We start from the raw sequence: 14,932 nt of genomic DNA on the forward strand, positions 1-14,932 counted from the left end.
CTAGTTTTGAATCACATACTTTTTTCTTTTCTTGAAATATGTCCACAAGACTCTCCTGCCTCATGACCTTTACACGTTTCCCAACTGCTCCCTCTTCATTCAGAGCTCCGTTCATGTATCACATTCTTAGGGAGAACTTCACTCCCACCCACTTCCCATTCTCGATCACGTCCCATTTATTTCTTCCATTGCATTTACTACTACTTGAAATTCTTTTTTTTCTAAGATCATTTTATTGGGGGCTCTTACAGCTCTTATTGTTAATTGTTTGACTCTTAATTGGTTGCTTGTCCTCTATGTCCTTCAACTGTATGTAAGATTCATAAGGTCAGGAGACTATTTTCTCATCGAAATCTCCAGTGTCTAGCGTACTACCTAGCTCAAAACAGAGAGTACATTGTTGTTTGTGAATTCATTCAAATTATCTTACCACACTGAATTTGTGATTCTTCTACAGTTGCTCTTTTTCTACTCAAAATTTGCACATGAAAGAACTACTTTATCCTGAAGAAATGAGTGATTTAATAGAATTGTAGTAATTATTTTAGGAATTATTCTTTTTTCTGCAAACTGCTTGCCTAATTTTCAAGCTGGTATAATTCTCTTTAAGTGAAATAAACACTGACTCATTTCTGCATACACAATATTTTTATTAAATATACTTTGTGAGAAGAACACCCTAAAATGACATATTTCATGTAAATCTGGTGACTAAAATGAAGGTGATGGAAACAAAAATTAAAGGAAGAAACATGATTTAAATAGTCTCATGAAGGAAAAGAACACATCTAAATCTTCATATAATAAATTAATCATCAAAATATTAAAGGAAAGGAAATCTCCTGTAGAAGAATATATTTCAAAATCCAACATGTTAATCATTTCATTAAAAAAACTTCTAAACAAATGAGGAGTCTTACGTTATAACATGGATGTCAAGTATGTTTTCATAGTCAAGGGGCATTCAGACAACTCATTCACACTGACAGCATTTCTGTAGCACAGCAACATGGCTCACTGGCGCCATCAGCAGGAGACAGACAGAGGCATGTCGCTAAAAATTCAGATAGAAACAGGTCCGAAGCTTTAGCTACTCCAAGTCACACAAGCCTTAAGCAAGCACTGCTAGTTTGAAGAAGGCATTGGTTTAAAAAAAATGTGGAAAATCCTCTACACATTGAAGATTAACTTTGTGTTACTAAATTTTGTAGGACTTTGGTATAGACACAAAATAGCAAGTATAATATAAAGTTAGCAGTGCCAACATGCCTTGGGTACTCTGGCTACAAATATTTGAAAGGACTCCACTAAAAATTAAGTACATACATACATATATATGTTCAAAATGAATATTGCTAAGCGAAATCTTCACGTACCAGATATCCACAACCCAAAAAAGTGTTACACGTGTATTGGGGACACGATAAATACTTATAGTTGGCTGATTAACCAATTATACATTCTGTTTAGGAAAACTTGGGTGATTCAACTGGGCAAAACACACACAAATAGTTTTCTACTAACATACACATCATATGTTACAGTTGTACTTTGTTATTAAATTAGCACGTGTAAGGTACTAATACAGTTAAGATTAAATTTTTAGTAAAAAGCTCCTGCTTTTTACTTATACAAGAGAGTAAAATTTGGGGTTTCTCCAATAATTCTCATGTAAAAAAGTTTAATATTATTGAACATACTAGTCACTTCAAAATTTTAGACAACATAGAAATTTTCAAGTAAAGTGAAATTTTTAGACCACTTTTCATATTTGCAGGAGAGAAAGATTGAATTGGAATATGACTTGAATATTTTTAATCAAAATTAAACAATGCACACAAAAAATCAAAATACATTTCACAGCAGGACCTGCAAAATGATTTTTGTATTTATTTTTTAAAACCATATGAAAGAATTAGTTCTTGTTTTAAGGGGAAAAATTAATCATGGAGTATCACTTTCATAATGAATATACTGTTATTTGTATTGATTAGGAAATTAATCATGTTATCCAAAAAAAGTATGACCAGGATACTTAATTTCATTAGTGAATATCTATTTTTGAGCATACAAATAATCTCTGGTTTTGTATCCACTACATTTCATAATTCTGTAAACGGTGAGCCATTCAACCTGTTCAATGTGGCAGAAAATCCAATGAACTATTCATTATTTTATTCGGTTCAGTCCTTTTCCCATTAAGCATGCAAACACTGTCATGACCATCTTTGGTTTCACCTCTACCAGGTCATCAGGTAGTGCATATATCCGGGCACCAATCTTTCGAGCAACCGAAATGGCATATCTTGAAAAAACAAGAAAAACATTTTAATATTAAACATCTACTATGTTTTCACTTTATTATATTTACACAAAAGAATGAAATATTTTGATAAAAAGATCAACTTTATAAGAAAGTTAAGTTTGCAAGTCTTAAGCCATAATTTCCATTTTAAGATTTACTTGAATTGTGACTTTAAAGGACCACTAACTTTTCCTGTGCAGATTTTAAACTCAAAGAGCTACCAACGAGGCCCTCCTATATACCCTCCAAGCTTACTTAGCATTATTCAGCTTGTCCTCATCAGAAAAGTCTTCTCTTTTGATCATTTCTTGACGAACTGCATTTGGTGAAATGGCGTCTATTAAATCTAGGACTGGTAAACTAGTGCTAATAGACTTGTCCTAGGGATAAAAAAGAATATGTAAACAATCACCAACACCCTCATTTTACACCTTATAACTGTCCAATTGTTCTGGTCATTGTCATGTAACTCAGAGCAATTTACACTTTTATTTCTATCAAAAAATCAGCTATTTTGTAACCAGCACACAACATATCACAAACCATTTAAAATGTTCTTTCCATCCAACCTCTGTTTAGATTATATGTAAAGAATTGTAGCTATCCCTGAATGTTCGTGGGCATGACAATTCCTAAAGTATAATAACTATAAGAAAATAAATGACTTAAAAAGAGACTAGGGCATAAATTTAATATTAATTTATAGTAATCTTATAAGTTCTAGAAATTCTTTTAGGCCATTAATTCCTAAGCCGCCAATTAAAATTCTCAAAAAATTAAAATAATAGTGCAAAAGCACTCATATTTGCAAAAACTTGTTCTTGTTGTCACGCCCGTTTCAACTTTAATCCTCATTAGAGCCTGATATAACAGAAATTGTAATCCCCTCTTAGAATGAAGGACTGGAAATTCAGAGAGCTCAAATGACTGTTCACATAATTAGACAGTATTTGAACCCATTGACTCTTAAACTCAAGATTCTGTTTTTGAAGTTACCACCAAAGTAAACTAAAAATGAGTAAGTAGGAAAAGAGCATTGCGCTTGAAGTTAGAAATTCTGGTTTGAGTTGAGTCTCACTTAGCAGTACCTAAACAAATTCTTTGATAGCTCTCTCAGTTTAAACAGTGGCCACTGTGGCCTAGCCAGCACCCATTCACCCCTTCTTTCTCAATGAATCCCCAAACGTACTTTTCACTCTGTACCCATACCTCCCGCAGGCATGGCACATGCTTCAAGGAAAGCTGGTGTCATCTAGAACTCCAGGGATTAATGTGACTTGGTCAGTCTAGGCCATGCAATCTTAATGCAGGTGTTTTCCCGTCTGATAAGCTTCGTCTTTTTTATGGATAAAGCATACCGTGCATGAACAGATACACTGTCTATCCATGACAATAACATTCCATAGGGAGGCAATTAGGAGGGGAGTGTCTTTAAAAGTTTTCTTAGTGGGAAAATAATGGGTGGGGGGGATATGGGTAGGAGCTGAGAAAACACTGTCCTAAACCTCGGTCATATCCGGGGCTGTCCTATGGCCAAGAGGAGAACCAGCTTCAGGGGAGGTTGGCACTTTAGATGTCAAAGTAGAGAGATGGGGTGGGGATGAGTCGGTGGTGTTGAGACCTGAATGATATTCTGAATGAATTAATTGCTAAACTAATCCTGAAATCTACATCACTTCTAAATTTGCGTTATTGAAGTCAGTATCTTTCCTTTTGGTTTGGAGCCATCTGCATTACTTGCTTGAAACACAAAGCACCTTTTCCTTTTCTCTAAAATAGGAATTACCAAGGCTCTTGGGAATATTTATTAAAATAATATAGGTGGAAATACCTGGTACAGTTCCTAACTATATGGTAGTTTTGTGAAATGATAGACCAATTTCATGCAATGTGATGAAGACTTTTTGCCATGATGTAAGCACTACTGTGTTTACTAATTTTAGATACAATTATGTATGTGTACCCTTAAGAAGGTTCCTCTTATGAAGCAGATCTATGGGTGAGGTAGTGGTAAAAGTCATTAGAAGCCTTCACTCTACCTGAAGCTGGTAGTCTGGATATTGTTTTTGGGGGTATTCTTTATTTCGGAAAAATTCTTAACATGTGTTTCTGCAGACCACCTATGAGTCATCTGAGGGTACCTGTTAAAAGTGCCATTTGGCCCTACACAAAGTTAATGAATCAGGCTATTTTAAATTAGCTTTCCAGATGATTCTAATAATAACACCTTATAAAACAAACATGTCAGACTAGAATTCACATATCTCAACTGTTCACATAGCATTTATTTAATAATTCAACAAATACATGTAGTTTGGTTAACTATGCTATATTTTTATTATTTGTTTAATGCTTTAAATATTTTTTTCACTTAGATTTTTTAAAATGGATTTTACTCACTTATTTCCTTAAGATTCACTTTAAGAAAAGCCTTTACTGAATAAACATTGTAAAAACTATATTGGATCCTATTTCTTCCCTTTAAAAAAAAGGACCTATCTTCCCTCGCCTCTGATCTGTGAGAAATATTTTGACTTTAGCAGAGGTGTGGGGAGTGGGGCTTATACTAGAAACCATTAATTATAGTGGAAACGCTTATATAAATGCATGTTCACCATTTTCATTTTCCTCAGGCTAATCATAAATCACTTGAACAGGAAGAATTTCTAGACTCTTAATGAGAATAAGCTTAGAGCTTGGCTTGAGTTTCACGATAATAAACAGCCATCTTTCCCCCTGAATATTAAATCTATTGGAAGCTTCCATTCAATTATGCTTTCTGCCATTTAAGAACATGAAAATGGGAAGACAGTGATGTAGCCATCAGACACCCCCTAAAGGTTCAACATAAACATGACACTCGTTATGGACCGGCAACACCTATAGTTCAGTAGTCCACTGCTGTTGAACCCATTCCAAGGTCCTAAAACCATTCCAAGAGTGTAAATTTACTACAGAAGGAGGCCGCCGCCGCATCTTTCTCACACAGAGCAGCTGGTGGGTCCAAACTGTGGGTCTTTGATTAGCAGCCAACCACTGCACTTCTGGGGTTCAATAATCTATATAATTTATTGGGTCCTTAAAGCGGGGCTTTCTAATACTGTGAAGAGCTACAACCTCAAACTCATGGGGACAGCTGTACCCTGTCCTACAGATAGATCACTATGAGCCGGCACTGACTTGATGACCATGAGTTTCGCTCTTTTAGTTTAACATAAGCCAGGTACTGTTAAGCTTTTCGTATTTGTTTGTTTATTTATTCTGACAACAATCCTAAATGATATGTTCTTTTGAAAAACAGAAGCATAGAGAAATTAAATAATTTGCCCATGGTCACAAAGATATTTAGCTGGTGAGTTTGTTTTATTCACCAAGAGATATAAGCCAGCTGTAACACAGACAGCTCCAGTTTCTGTAAAGAGGGCATTAATAGCACTCACTTCAGCTTGCCTATGGACGGTGACTGTGACTTCATCCCTACAGGTTTCAGCTTAGACTTCATCCCTACAGGATCAGCTTAGACTTCATCCCTACAGGATCAGCTTAGACTTCATCCCTACAGGTCTCAGCTTAGACTTCATCCCTACAGGATCAGCTTAGACTTCATCCCTACAGGTCTCAGCTTAGACTTCATCCCTACAGGTCTCAGCTTAGACTTCATCCCTACAGGATCAGCTTAGACTTCATCCCTACAGGATCAGCTTAGACTTCATCCCTACAGGATCAGCTTAGACTTCATCCCTACAGGAAGTCTTGCTCAGGCCACCAGACCTGACCTAGTTGCTCTGCTCTTAGGCTCATATGAGTTTTAGAGTATCGCTGGCACTCCATATGGTGGTGCCTGTTTTCATGTTTGCTTCTTCCCCTCAACAGTGAGTTCTTCAAGTCTGACACCTGACACACTGTAAGCCTTGAATTTTTATGGAATGAATGAGAAACAAATCACACAGCTAAGAGGCAGCCGAGAGTCAAATTCAGGACCATACAACTTGGCTTTCAGCCTGGACACCGACCTAGATATGAAACCTATCTTTTCTGCTTACTCGCTGTAAGACAGTAGGCAAGTTACTTAATTTCTCTAATGCTCCCCCTCAAAGAGAATGTGTTAAGTACTTGGTACACAGATGACTCCATACTTGGCAACAGTGATTTATTATTTGCTGAGAAGTCACCTCCCTATCTTCTTGGTAAAGGAAAATTACTTTGCACTTAAAAAGGCAAGTTTTTCTTCTCTGACATTACAAAATAGCTTTAATTGTGATCAACTGTTTCTTACTAGTACTACTTAATTGGTTGGAAAAACTCCTCTCTCAATAATTTTTAGCATTCATAGTCACATTTCGTACGTAACCCGTTCCACTCTCTAAACATTTTCCTATCCAGCACCTAATAAATGCCAAGCACATTCACAATCTTGCTCACAGTCAGGCACTTGCTCTGGACCAAGTAGAGCCGTACTCTGTAGTCCCGATTTCCCTGGTGAATGTTCCTTTGGCGCTCACAACTCTTCTGCTTTCCACATCACCAAATCCTGATCGTCTTACTCTCTCCTTTCCTTCAACTTCTCATTTCCTGAAAATCACCTTGAATTCAGCATCTTAAAACAGACTTGATCACCTTTTCAAGAAATCAGCTGTACTTAATGGCATCCCTCCCTATTTCTGATAGTGCTGTATGCCTACCCCGCAAGGCCCCTGCATCACGAATCTTGACTTTTTCTCTTCTGCTTCCCTGAATCAAGAAAACAAGAGATAACTTGTTCTTCTTTTGCAATAGCTCATACCTGACCAGTCTTAAAGGCGTCCTGGTGGCAAAGTGAGTTACCTATTGGGCTGCTAATGGTAAATATAAAACCACTGTTGGCTCCACAGGAGAAAGATAAGGCTTTCTACTCCCATAAAGATTTGCAGTCTCGGAAACTCACAGTCCTGTAGGCTCACCATGAGTTGTGATTGACTTGATGGCAGTGTTTGATCTGACTCAGACACCGTCATATCGCTTCACACTGGGTCTACTCCCGCATTTACCCTGCAACTTAGCCTGCTCAGCACTTTCAGATCAGATCGATTCAAAATCTTGTATTTAGGCCAAATTCTTTTGTAATCTTAGTCCAGCCTGAATCTTGACTACATCCTTTAGAAACTCTCCTCTCTAACCAAATCATTTCCCCCACACCTCTCAGACTGGCTGTCTCAGTGATCTAGTGCTGCTATGAAACAGAAATATCATATATACGGGACTTTAATAAACACACATTTATTTTCTCACAGTTTGGGAGGCTAGAAGTACCAACTCAAAGTGCCAGCTCTAAAAGACGGTTCCCTCTGTCAAGTCTGGAGGGAAGTTTCCATTCCTCGACAATCTTTACATGGCTTGGCATCTCTTTTCCTCAATCTCTTTTCCCTGGGTCCTCTTGCTTAATACCCTTTATATCTCAAACAAGATTGACTCAAGACATCATATGCTAACTCTGTCTCATTAACAAGAAAACCCATTCCCAAATGGGGCTATAATAATGGGCATAGAGTTTAAGATTTATAAAGCTATAATCTTGGCCGGGGTCACATTCAACCTACAATACTTTCCTTTAATCAAAACTGATCCTAGTGCGTTTTCTACCTGCTGAAACCTCTCCTCGAGCTACACTCACCTCATTCTCAACATTCTCCACTCTAACCACTCAGTTGAAAAGCATTAATTAGACTTCTCCATGATAGTATGAGTCATAGTACTTATTTGTATTTTATCATTTGTTCAGTAGTATTCTTTATCTTTTTATTTTACTTTTAAATACTGAGGGCCTGATCAGTTTTTAAATGTTTCTTTACCTAGAAAAGTTACTTATATCATGGGTTCAAGAAATGATTGATTTGTTCCTAATATTTTCTCATTTCATTTAATATTTATTTTGTTTAGTAAATTAATATATAAATACATATAATTTTAGTAATTTTAAAGAGCAATATCCACTTAGAGACTTTCACATTAAGTCCTACTCCTGTATTACAGCTGAAAAACATAGAGATGTTGGTCTTACTTGAATAACACCAACATCTCGATGCTATTAGGTCCTTCCAAGATGGAAAAAGAGAGTATCTGACCTAGGACTCAGGCCACATCTCTACCAGCAACCTAAACCTTAGGTTACCCTAATGTTTCATCTGTTAGCACTTTTCTACTTCACTACATTGACTTATTCTATTGGATTTCCATAAGTTGACTGCTGGTTTTTTCACATATAATAAAACCACACACACCAGGCTCACTTAATGAATGTGTACAAGCAGACATGCTTATTTGTAACTGACATCAGCTTGCATGCAAAAGCAAAACACAATGGAAATGCATGAAAATTAGTGGGTATGTATGTGCACATTAAAATTCAAGTGCCTTATGAATCATCCACAAATGCTCGGAAGTGAGTGTTAAGTGCCATTATGAAGCCAGATGACAAGATTTTTTTCCTACCAGTTTTCTCAATTCCCACTTGAATCAGTTTGGGTCGCTCTGTTTTGCTTTGGAAATGATGTCAATACAATTCTGAGGCTGCTGCTAGGGAGCACAAAACATTATAGGCCTATGTAAGCAATGACTTTATATATTTTTCATCTGCAACTGGGCTTTTTGGCTCAAATCTTTTTTTTTTAAAGATTAGATTGCAATAGTCTGATAGTATTAATGAGTGTTTATACAAAATAGAATAACACATCAAAAATAAGAATTGAAACTGGCTTTTGTTTCATACATGCCAAATAATTCACTTGCCTAAACTCTTAAGTTGTGTATTGCTGAGATACGACATTAACGTAATTCTGAACCTAAGCTAATATAATTCCTGATAAAAATTTTCTTCCAAAAAAATTTAATAAACATTTTATTACCTTGAAGCTGGAAATTGAAGTTTTTTTGTGTGCATTCTTAAGAGTTTGGTTGACCCATTTAATAATAATTTCATCATTTACTTTTTCACCCTCTCCAAGATCTGATAACACATTCAATGTGTACCTGTAACAGGAAAGATGCATATTTTAGATACATATTTGATTTCCAATCACCTATGTCAGTGGTTAGATAAATACTCAAAATATATTTCATATATGATAAATAAATACCTCTTTTTATGTTATTGGGCGCTCATACACTCTTATCACAATCCATACATACATCAATTATATACAGCACATTTGTACATTTGTTACCCTCATCATTCTCAAAACATTTGCTCTCCACTTGAGCCCCTGGAATCAGCTCATTTTTACCCCTCCCTCCTCATTCCCCCTCCCTCATGAAGCCTTGATAATTTATAAATTATTATTATTATGTCATATCTTACACTGTCCGGGGTCTCCCTTCACCCCTTTTCTGTTGTCCATCCCCCAGGGAGGAGGTTATATATAGATCCTTGTCATCGGTTCCCCCTTTCTCCCATACCCTCCCTCTACCCTCCCTGTATCGCCACTCTCAGCACTGGTCCAGAAGGGGTCATCCGTCCTGGATTCCCCGTGTTTCCAATTCCTGTCTGTACCAGTGTACATGCTCTGGTCTAGCCAGATTTGTAAGGGAATACCTCTCTTTTAAGGCAGATATTTACCCTTGGATACAAGGGTACAAAATTGTGATAGTTAGGTTTTGGGTAACTTGGCTGAACCAGGATTCTCAGGGGTTTTGCAGTTAAGACCTAGTACTCCCCCACAATGTGACCCAACTCACAGTCATCACCTCCATAAAGGGTCTGTCGTATGAGCAGTGTAAGATTCAGGTGGGATGCAGCTCCCTTACTCAGGTCACAGCCCCAGGCACTCAAGTGAAAGAACAATATAAATGGATACGGTGAAAATGCTTCTTTTAAAAAAATCATTTTATTGGGGGCTCTCACAGCTTAGAACATTCCATACATCAATTGTATCAAGCATATTTATACATATCTTGCTATCATAATTTCCAAAACATTTTCTACTTGAGCCCATGGTATAAGCTCCTTGTTTTTCCCTCTCCCGTCCCAACCCTCCAAACTTCTTGAATCCTTGATCAATTATATGTTGCAATTTTTATTATTTCATATCTTACACTGTACGTTGTCTCCCTTCACCCACATATCTGTTATTTGTCCCCTTTGATGGGGGTGGAGTGGGGGCTATATCTCCAAACTTGTGATGGGCCCCCTTTCACCCCTTCCCTCTCCCCGACCATTCCTCTGCCCTCATGTTATCGCTACTCCCACTACTGTTCCTGAGGGGTTTATCTGTCCTGAATTCCATGTGTCAAGAGTTCTTTCTGTACCAATGTGTGTTCTTCGGTCTAACCAGATTTGAAAGGTAGAACTGGGTCATGGTAGTGGAGGGGAGGAAGCATACAGGAACTACAGGAACTATGTGTGATTCTTCAGTGCTATACTACACCTTGGTTGAATCATCTCTTCCTTATAACCCTTCTCTGAGGGGATATCCAACTGTCTACAGATGGGCTTTGGATCTCCACTCCAATCCCCCTCATTTGCATCCGAATAGTTGTTTGTTTGGGATCTTTTGATACCAGATACCTGATCCCATCGACACCTTGTGATCACACAGGCTGATGTGCTTCTTCCATGTGGGTTTATTTGCTTCCCTGCTGAGTGGCTGCTGGTTTAACTTCAAGCCCTGAAGACCCCAGATGCTCTAGGTTTTAATAGGCAGTACCATCCACTCTCTTCACCACATTTGCTTATGCACCCACTTTGTGTTCAGTGACCGTATCAGAAAGGTGAATACCAAAGAGTGTCAGGTTATCAAAACATTACGTTAAGGGAAGCCTTGACTAGAGGCCAAAAGTCCATCTGCCATCTTAATAACTGAAGATACAAATATAAGTACATTGGCCGGCCTCTATCCCTTTCATTATAAATTAACATATTTACATATATACAAGCCTAGCGCTATACCTCTATAAATAGCTTTTGCCTCCTATTTCTTTGCTCTATTTCCTTTTACCTTCCTCCTATCTCACTGTCATGCTCACCTGCATTCCAGTAATTCCTCTCGGATATTTTGCACTTGATTAAACCCCACCAGTCATTAGACACCCTCCTCACCATCAGTTTTAGATCTTTTGTTGTTCCCTTATCTGAATTTGTTGGTTCTCCACTCCCCCCTCCCCGCTCCCTTCTTTGCCATGTCCCTGTCCCACCCGACCACCCTGGAACCACGGGATTGTTCATCCTGCCTATCTTATACAGACACAGGGAAAAAGAAAAACAAAACCAAAAACCAAAACAAACAGATAAAACAAGAAAAAAAAACACACAAACCAATAGACAGTTCCAGGTTGGTCTGCTGACCCTTATGTATTTTTTCCGATCTAGTCTGATGAGGTCCCAATCCCTGTTGCCCAAGTCAGAAGTCTATTTTGGGGATCCCTCGGATACTTGGTTACTTTGCTCCTTTTGCTGCCATCCCTTTGCACATCACCCCATTGTGCATGGGGCAGACGGGGCACACTTTCCGCATAGTGTTGGTGGGCTATGATGAGGTTCTCTCTCTCTCTCCCTTCCTCCTTCCCTCACTATTAGTTCACCGCCGTGTGGTCTGGGCAGATCTGCCTTTCTCCCCAGCTTTAACGTTAGTGCCATCCTCTGTAGTGCCGTCTTCAGGGGAGCAGAAAATGCTTGTTTTTTGCTGGGTCTGGCTAGATCTTGCATCTGGCTCATTGACTTCTGGTTCTTTGGACTTGAGCAAAGAGCCTACCATATTGCCTGCCGATCATGGGCACTGTCAGCTGCCTGTCATCTGACCTATCAACCTGGGGTTCATTTGTCTCTGCAGCCACCAGCCTGTAGTCTTCCTGCTGATCTTGGATTCATCGGCTACCTGAGTCAGAAGAACCCTCCAGTCTAACAACTGACCCACAGACTTGGAATTTGCTTACTTCTACAATTGTGAGACACATTTTCTTGATAGAAATTTCTCTTTATATACATATACTGGTGAGGTTTTCTGTTCCTGTAAAGATTTATAGACTTGGAAAGCCCAAGGGGGCAGTTCTGTGTTCTATAGGATCATTATGAGTCAGAATCAACTCAGTGACAGTGAGAAGATTCACTGGTTTTGCTTTTCTAGAGAACTCAGCCTAAGATAAGACACTCGCTAATCATCAGAAACAAAAACTACTAAGTCATATATAAAAATATTAAAACTCTATGAAGCAATTTGCACTGAGCAATAATAAGTGTGTTTCCAGACTAGAGCCCATTTAAAAAATAAAGTACAACTTATAAAAATGGTCAATAGTAAATCATCTTAAATTAATATATTTTGATCAGATATGTCCATCTCCCGGAGCTGCAGAATCAATGTCGTCCTTTGAAACAAATTATTCTCGGGGGAAGGGCAGGAATCCACTTAATTTTTGGTGCTGGGGCCAGCCTCCCATGATGTACTATCGATGAAGAACACAGCTTCCCCAGATCCTGGATGCTTCCTCCCCACAACTACTATGATCTGAATTCTACCTTGCACGACTGGATAGGGCAGAGGCTGTACACTGGTGCATATGGGAGCTGGAGGCACAGGGAATCCAGGGTGGATGATACCTTCAGGACCAAGGGTGTGAGGGGCGATGCTGGGAGAGTGGAGGGTGAGTGGGTTGGAAACGGGGAACTGATTACAAGGATCCACATGTGACCTCCTCCCTGGGAGATGGACGGCAGAGAAGTGGGGGAAGGGAGGCTCCGGATAGGGCAAGATATGACAAAATAACAATCTATAAATTATCAAGGGCTCGTGAGGGAGGGGGAAGCGGGGAGGGAGGGGGAAGAAAGAGGACCTGATGCGAAGGGCTTGGGTGGAGAGAAAATGCTTTGAAAATGATTAGGGCGGAGAATGTGCGGATGTGCTTTATACAATTGATGTATGTATATGTATGGATTGTGATAACAGTTGTATGAGCCCCTAATAAAATGTAAAAAAAATTAATTATTTTTACTTTATACTTTGTATTCATTATTATTCAAAAATAGCTACGGTTTTCATTCAAGTGACTTGAAGAAAAGAGTTGTTAAAAATGTATTCATTGACTCGGCATCAGCCCTAGAGCACACGGACTTCACTCTTCTCGGACCTCTCTCGCTTCCTCCGCAACCATGTCTGACAAACCCGATATGGCCGAGATCGAGAAATTCGATAAGTCGAAATTGAAGAAGACAGAAACGCAAGAGAAAAATCCACAGCCTTCAAAAGAAACGATCGAACAGGAGAAGCAAGCAGGCGAATCGTAATGAGGCGGCGCCGCCAATATGCACTGTACATTCCACAAGCATTGCCTTCTTCTGTTCCTTCTTTTAGCTGTTTAACTTTGTAAGGTGCAAAGAGGTCAGATCAAGTTTAAATGACCCCGCTGCCCCTTTTCACATCAAAGAACTACTGACAACGAAGGCGGCGCGCCTGCCGCTCCTGTGGGCCCGGCTGGCTGGCACGGAAGGAAGAGAGCTTGCATGTTGGTGAAGGAAGAGCTGGGTGGGGCGACAGTGAACAAATATCTAGAATAAAAGCAAAGCTGGCCCAAGGTGTTCTGCAGGCATAAAATGCAGTTTAATCGGAGTGCCATTTTTTTGTTCAAATGATTTTAATTATTGGAATGCATAATTTTTTAAATATGCAAATAAAAAGTTTTAAAAGCTAAAAAAAATGTATTCGTTAGCCTTTACCTTCTCATCAGCTGCCACACCAATGCTAGCGTGAGTGTTGCGTTCCCTTCATTTAGGTCCTGTCCAGCAATGCCGACCAAAGAGAATTTGGCCTTATTCTTCCCAAGCTCCACTGCATAGTTACAGTTTTCAATCTACAAATAAGAAGTAAAAGTTTTAGAATAAAAGCAAATTTTATAAAACATATATACCCTGAATGTGCAAGCTTAGTTCAATCATCTAAAATACAATTTGATTTAAAACATGTAGGCAATAATAAGAGCCTTTCAAAGTAAGAGTAAAAGAAGGAAGGGAGCTTCTCCCACTGTGTAGTTGAAGACCACAAGGCGTTAAGCAACAGCGGAGGCGAGGACACCAGAGGATAAACTGTGAATAGTCGGAGGGTCCACAGGGGGTTGAGTTAGATCATCTTTAGATCTTTTCCTATCCCAAAAGCCTTCATTGTGTGACTTAAGACTGCAGAGCTTACTATTGGCAAATCTGTGCTAAAAACTGACTTCTTTCATCCCACTAATAGAGATAAAATATTGCTTTATCTAAATTAATAGAAGGGAAAAAGGTTTCATTCACTAAGAATCTAACTTTATTCCACTGATTTTAAAATATGGATATTAATCATCCTTTGAAATCATTCTCTGGCCTACTTTTCTTCCCAAAGGCTTGTCCTTACCATGTACCAGCTGATAACAATTTATATTTTCTTTGGATTTCTAGAATAGTTATTTTGTAACACTATACATCATCTTATTATTAACTTTTATTTATAAGAGTGATTCCAAAATATTAATGGAAAAATTCCATTATCTTTAATTCCACTTTTGGAAGCCCCCTTAAAAGTATATAAACACATACACATACATGCAGGTATGTATCACTTAACGTTCCTGATACAGTCTGTAAAATAGGGCATCGTGTGATTTGAACATTGTGCAAACACAATATTGAAA

At 38.5% G+C, this 14,932-nt stretch overlaps 2 protein-coding genes across 2 annotated transcripts in view; one reads left to right on the top strand and one right to left on the bottom strand.

The window, feature by feature from the left end:
- Nucleotides 1-1,621: 1,621 nt before the first annotated feature.
- Nucleotides 1,622-14,932, bottom strand: part of PLS1 (plastin 1) — a 125,651-nt gene continuing 112,340 nt past the window's right edge. Inside the window, exons 13-16 of the mRNA XM_075548827.1 lie at nt 13,986-14,119; nt 9,187-9,310; nt 2,561-2,685; nt 1,622-2,305 (exon numbers count right to left, since the gene is read on the bottom strand). Coding sequence (XP_075404942.1) covers nt 2,170-2,305; nt 2,561-2,685; nt 9,187-9,310; nt 13,986-14,119 — 519 coding nt within the window. The 3' untranslated portion in view covers nt 1,622-2,169. The remainder of the gene's footprint in view (nt 2,306-2,560; nt 2,686-9,186; nt 9,311-13,985; nt 14,120-14,932) is intronic.
- On the top strand, nt 13,345-13,636 carry LOC142447128 (thymosin beta-4-like). The gene has a single exon (XM_075548826.1). The coding sequence runs from the start codon at nt 13,422-13,424 to the stop codon at nt 13,554-13,556; it is 135 nt and encodes a 44-aa protein (XP_075404941.1). The 5' UTR covers nt 13,345-13,421; the 3' UTR covers nt 13,557-13,636.

Source organism: Tenrec ecaudatus, chromosome 4 (genome assembly GCF_050624435.1).
Source record: "Tenrec ecaudatus isolate mTenEca1 chromosome 4, mTenEca1.hap1, whole genome shotgun sequence".
NCBI classification, from domain to species: Eukaryota; Metazoa; Chordata; class Mammalia; order Afrosoricida; family Tenrecidae; genus Tenrec; species Tenrec ecaudatus.

Bases quoted from the DNA above. Each gene is read 5' to 3' on its own strand.
- LOC142447128 (XM_075548826.1), top strand. From the start codon at position 13,422: ATGTCTGACAAACCCGATATGGCCGAGATCGAGAAATTCGATAAGTCG.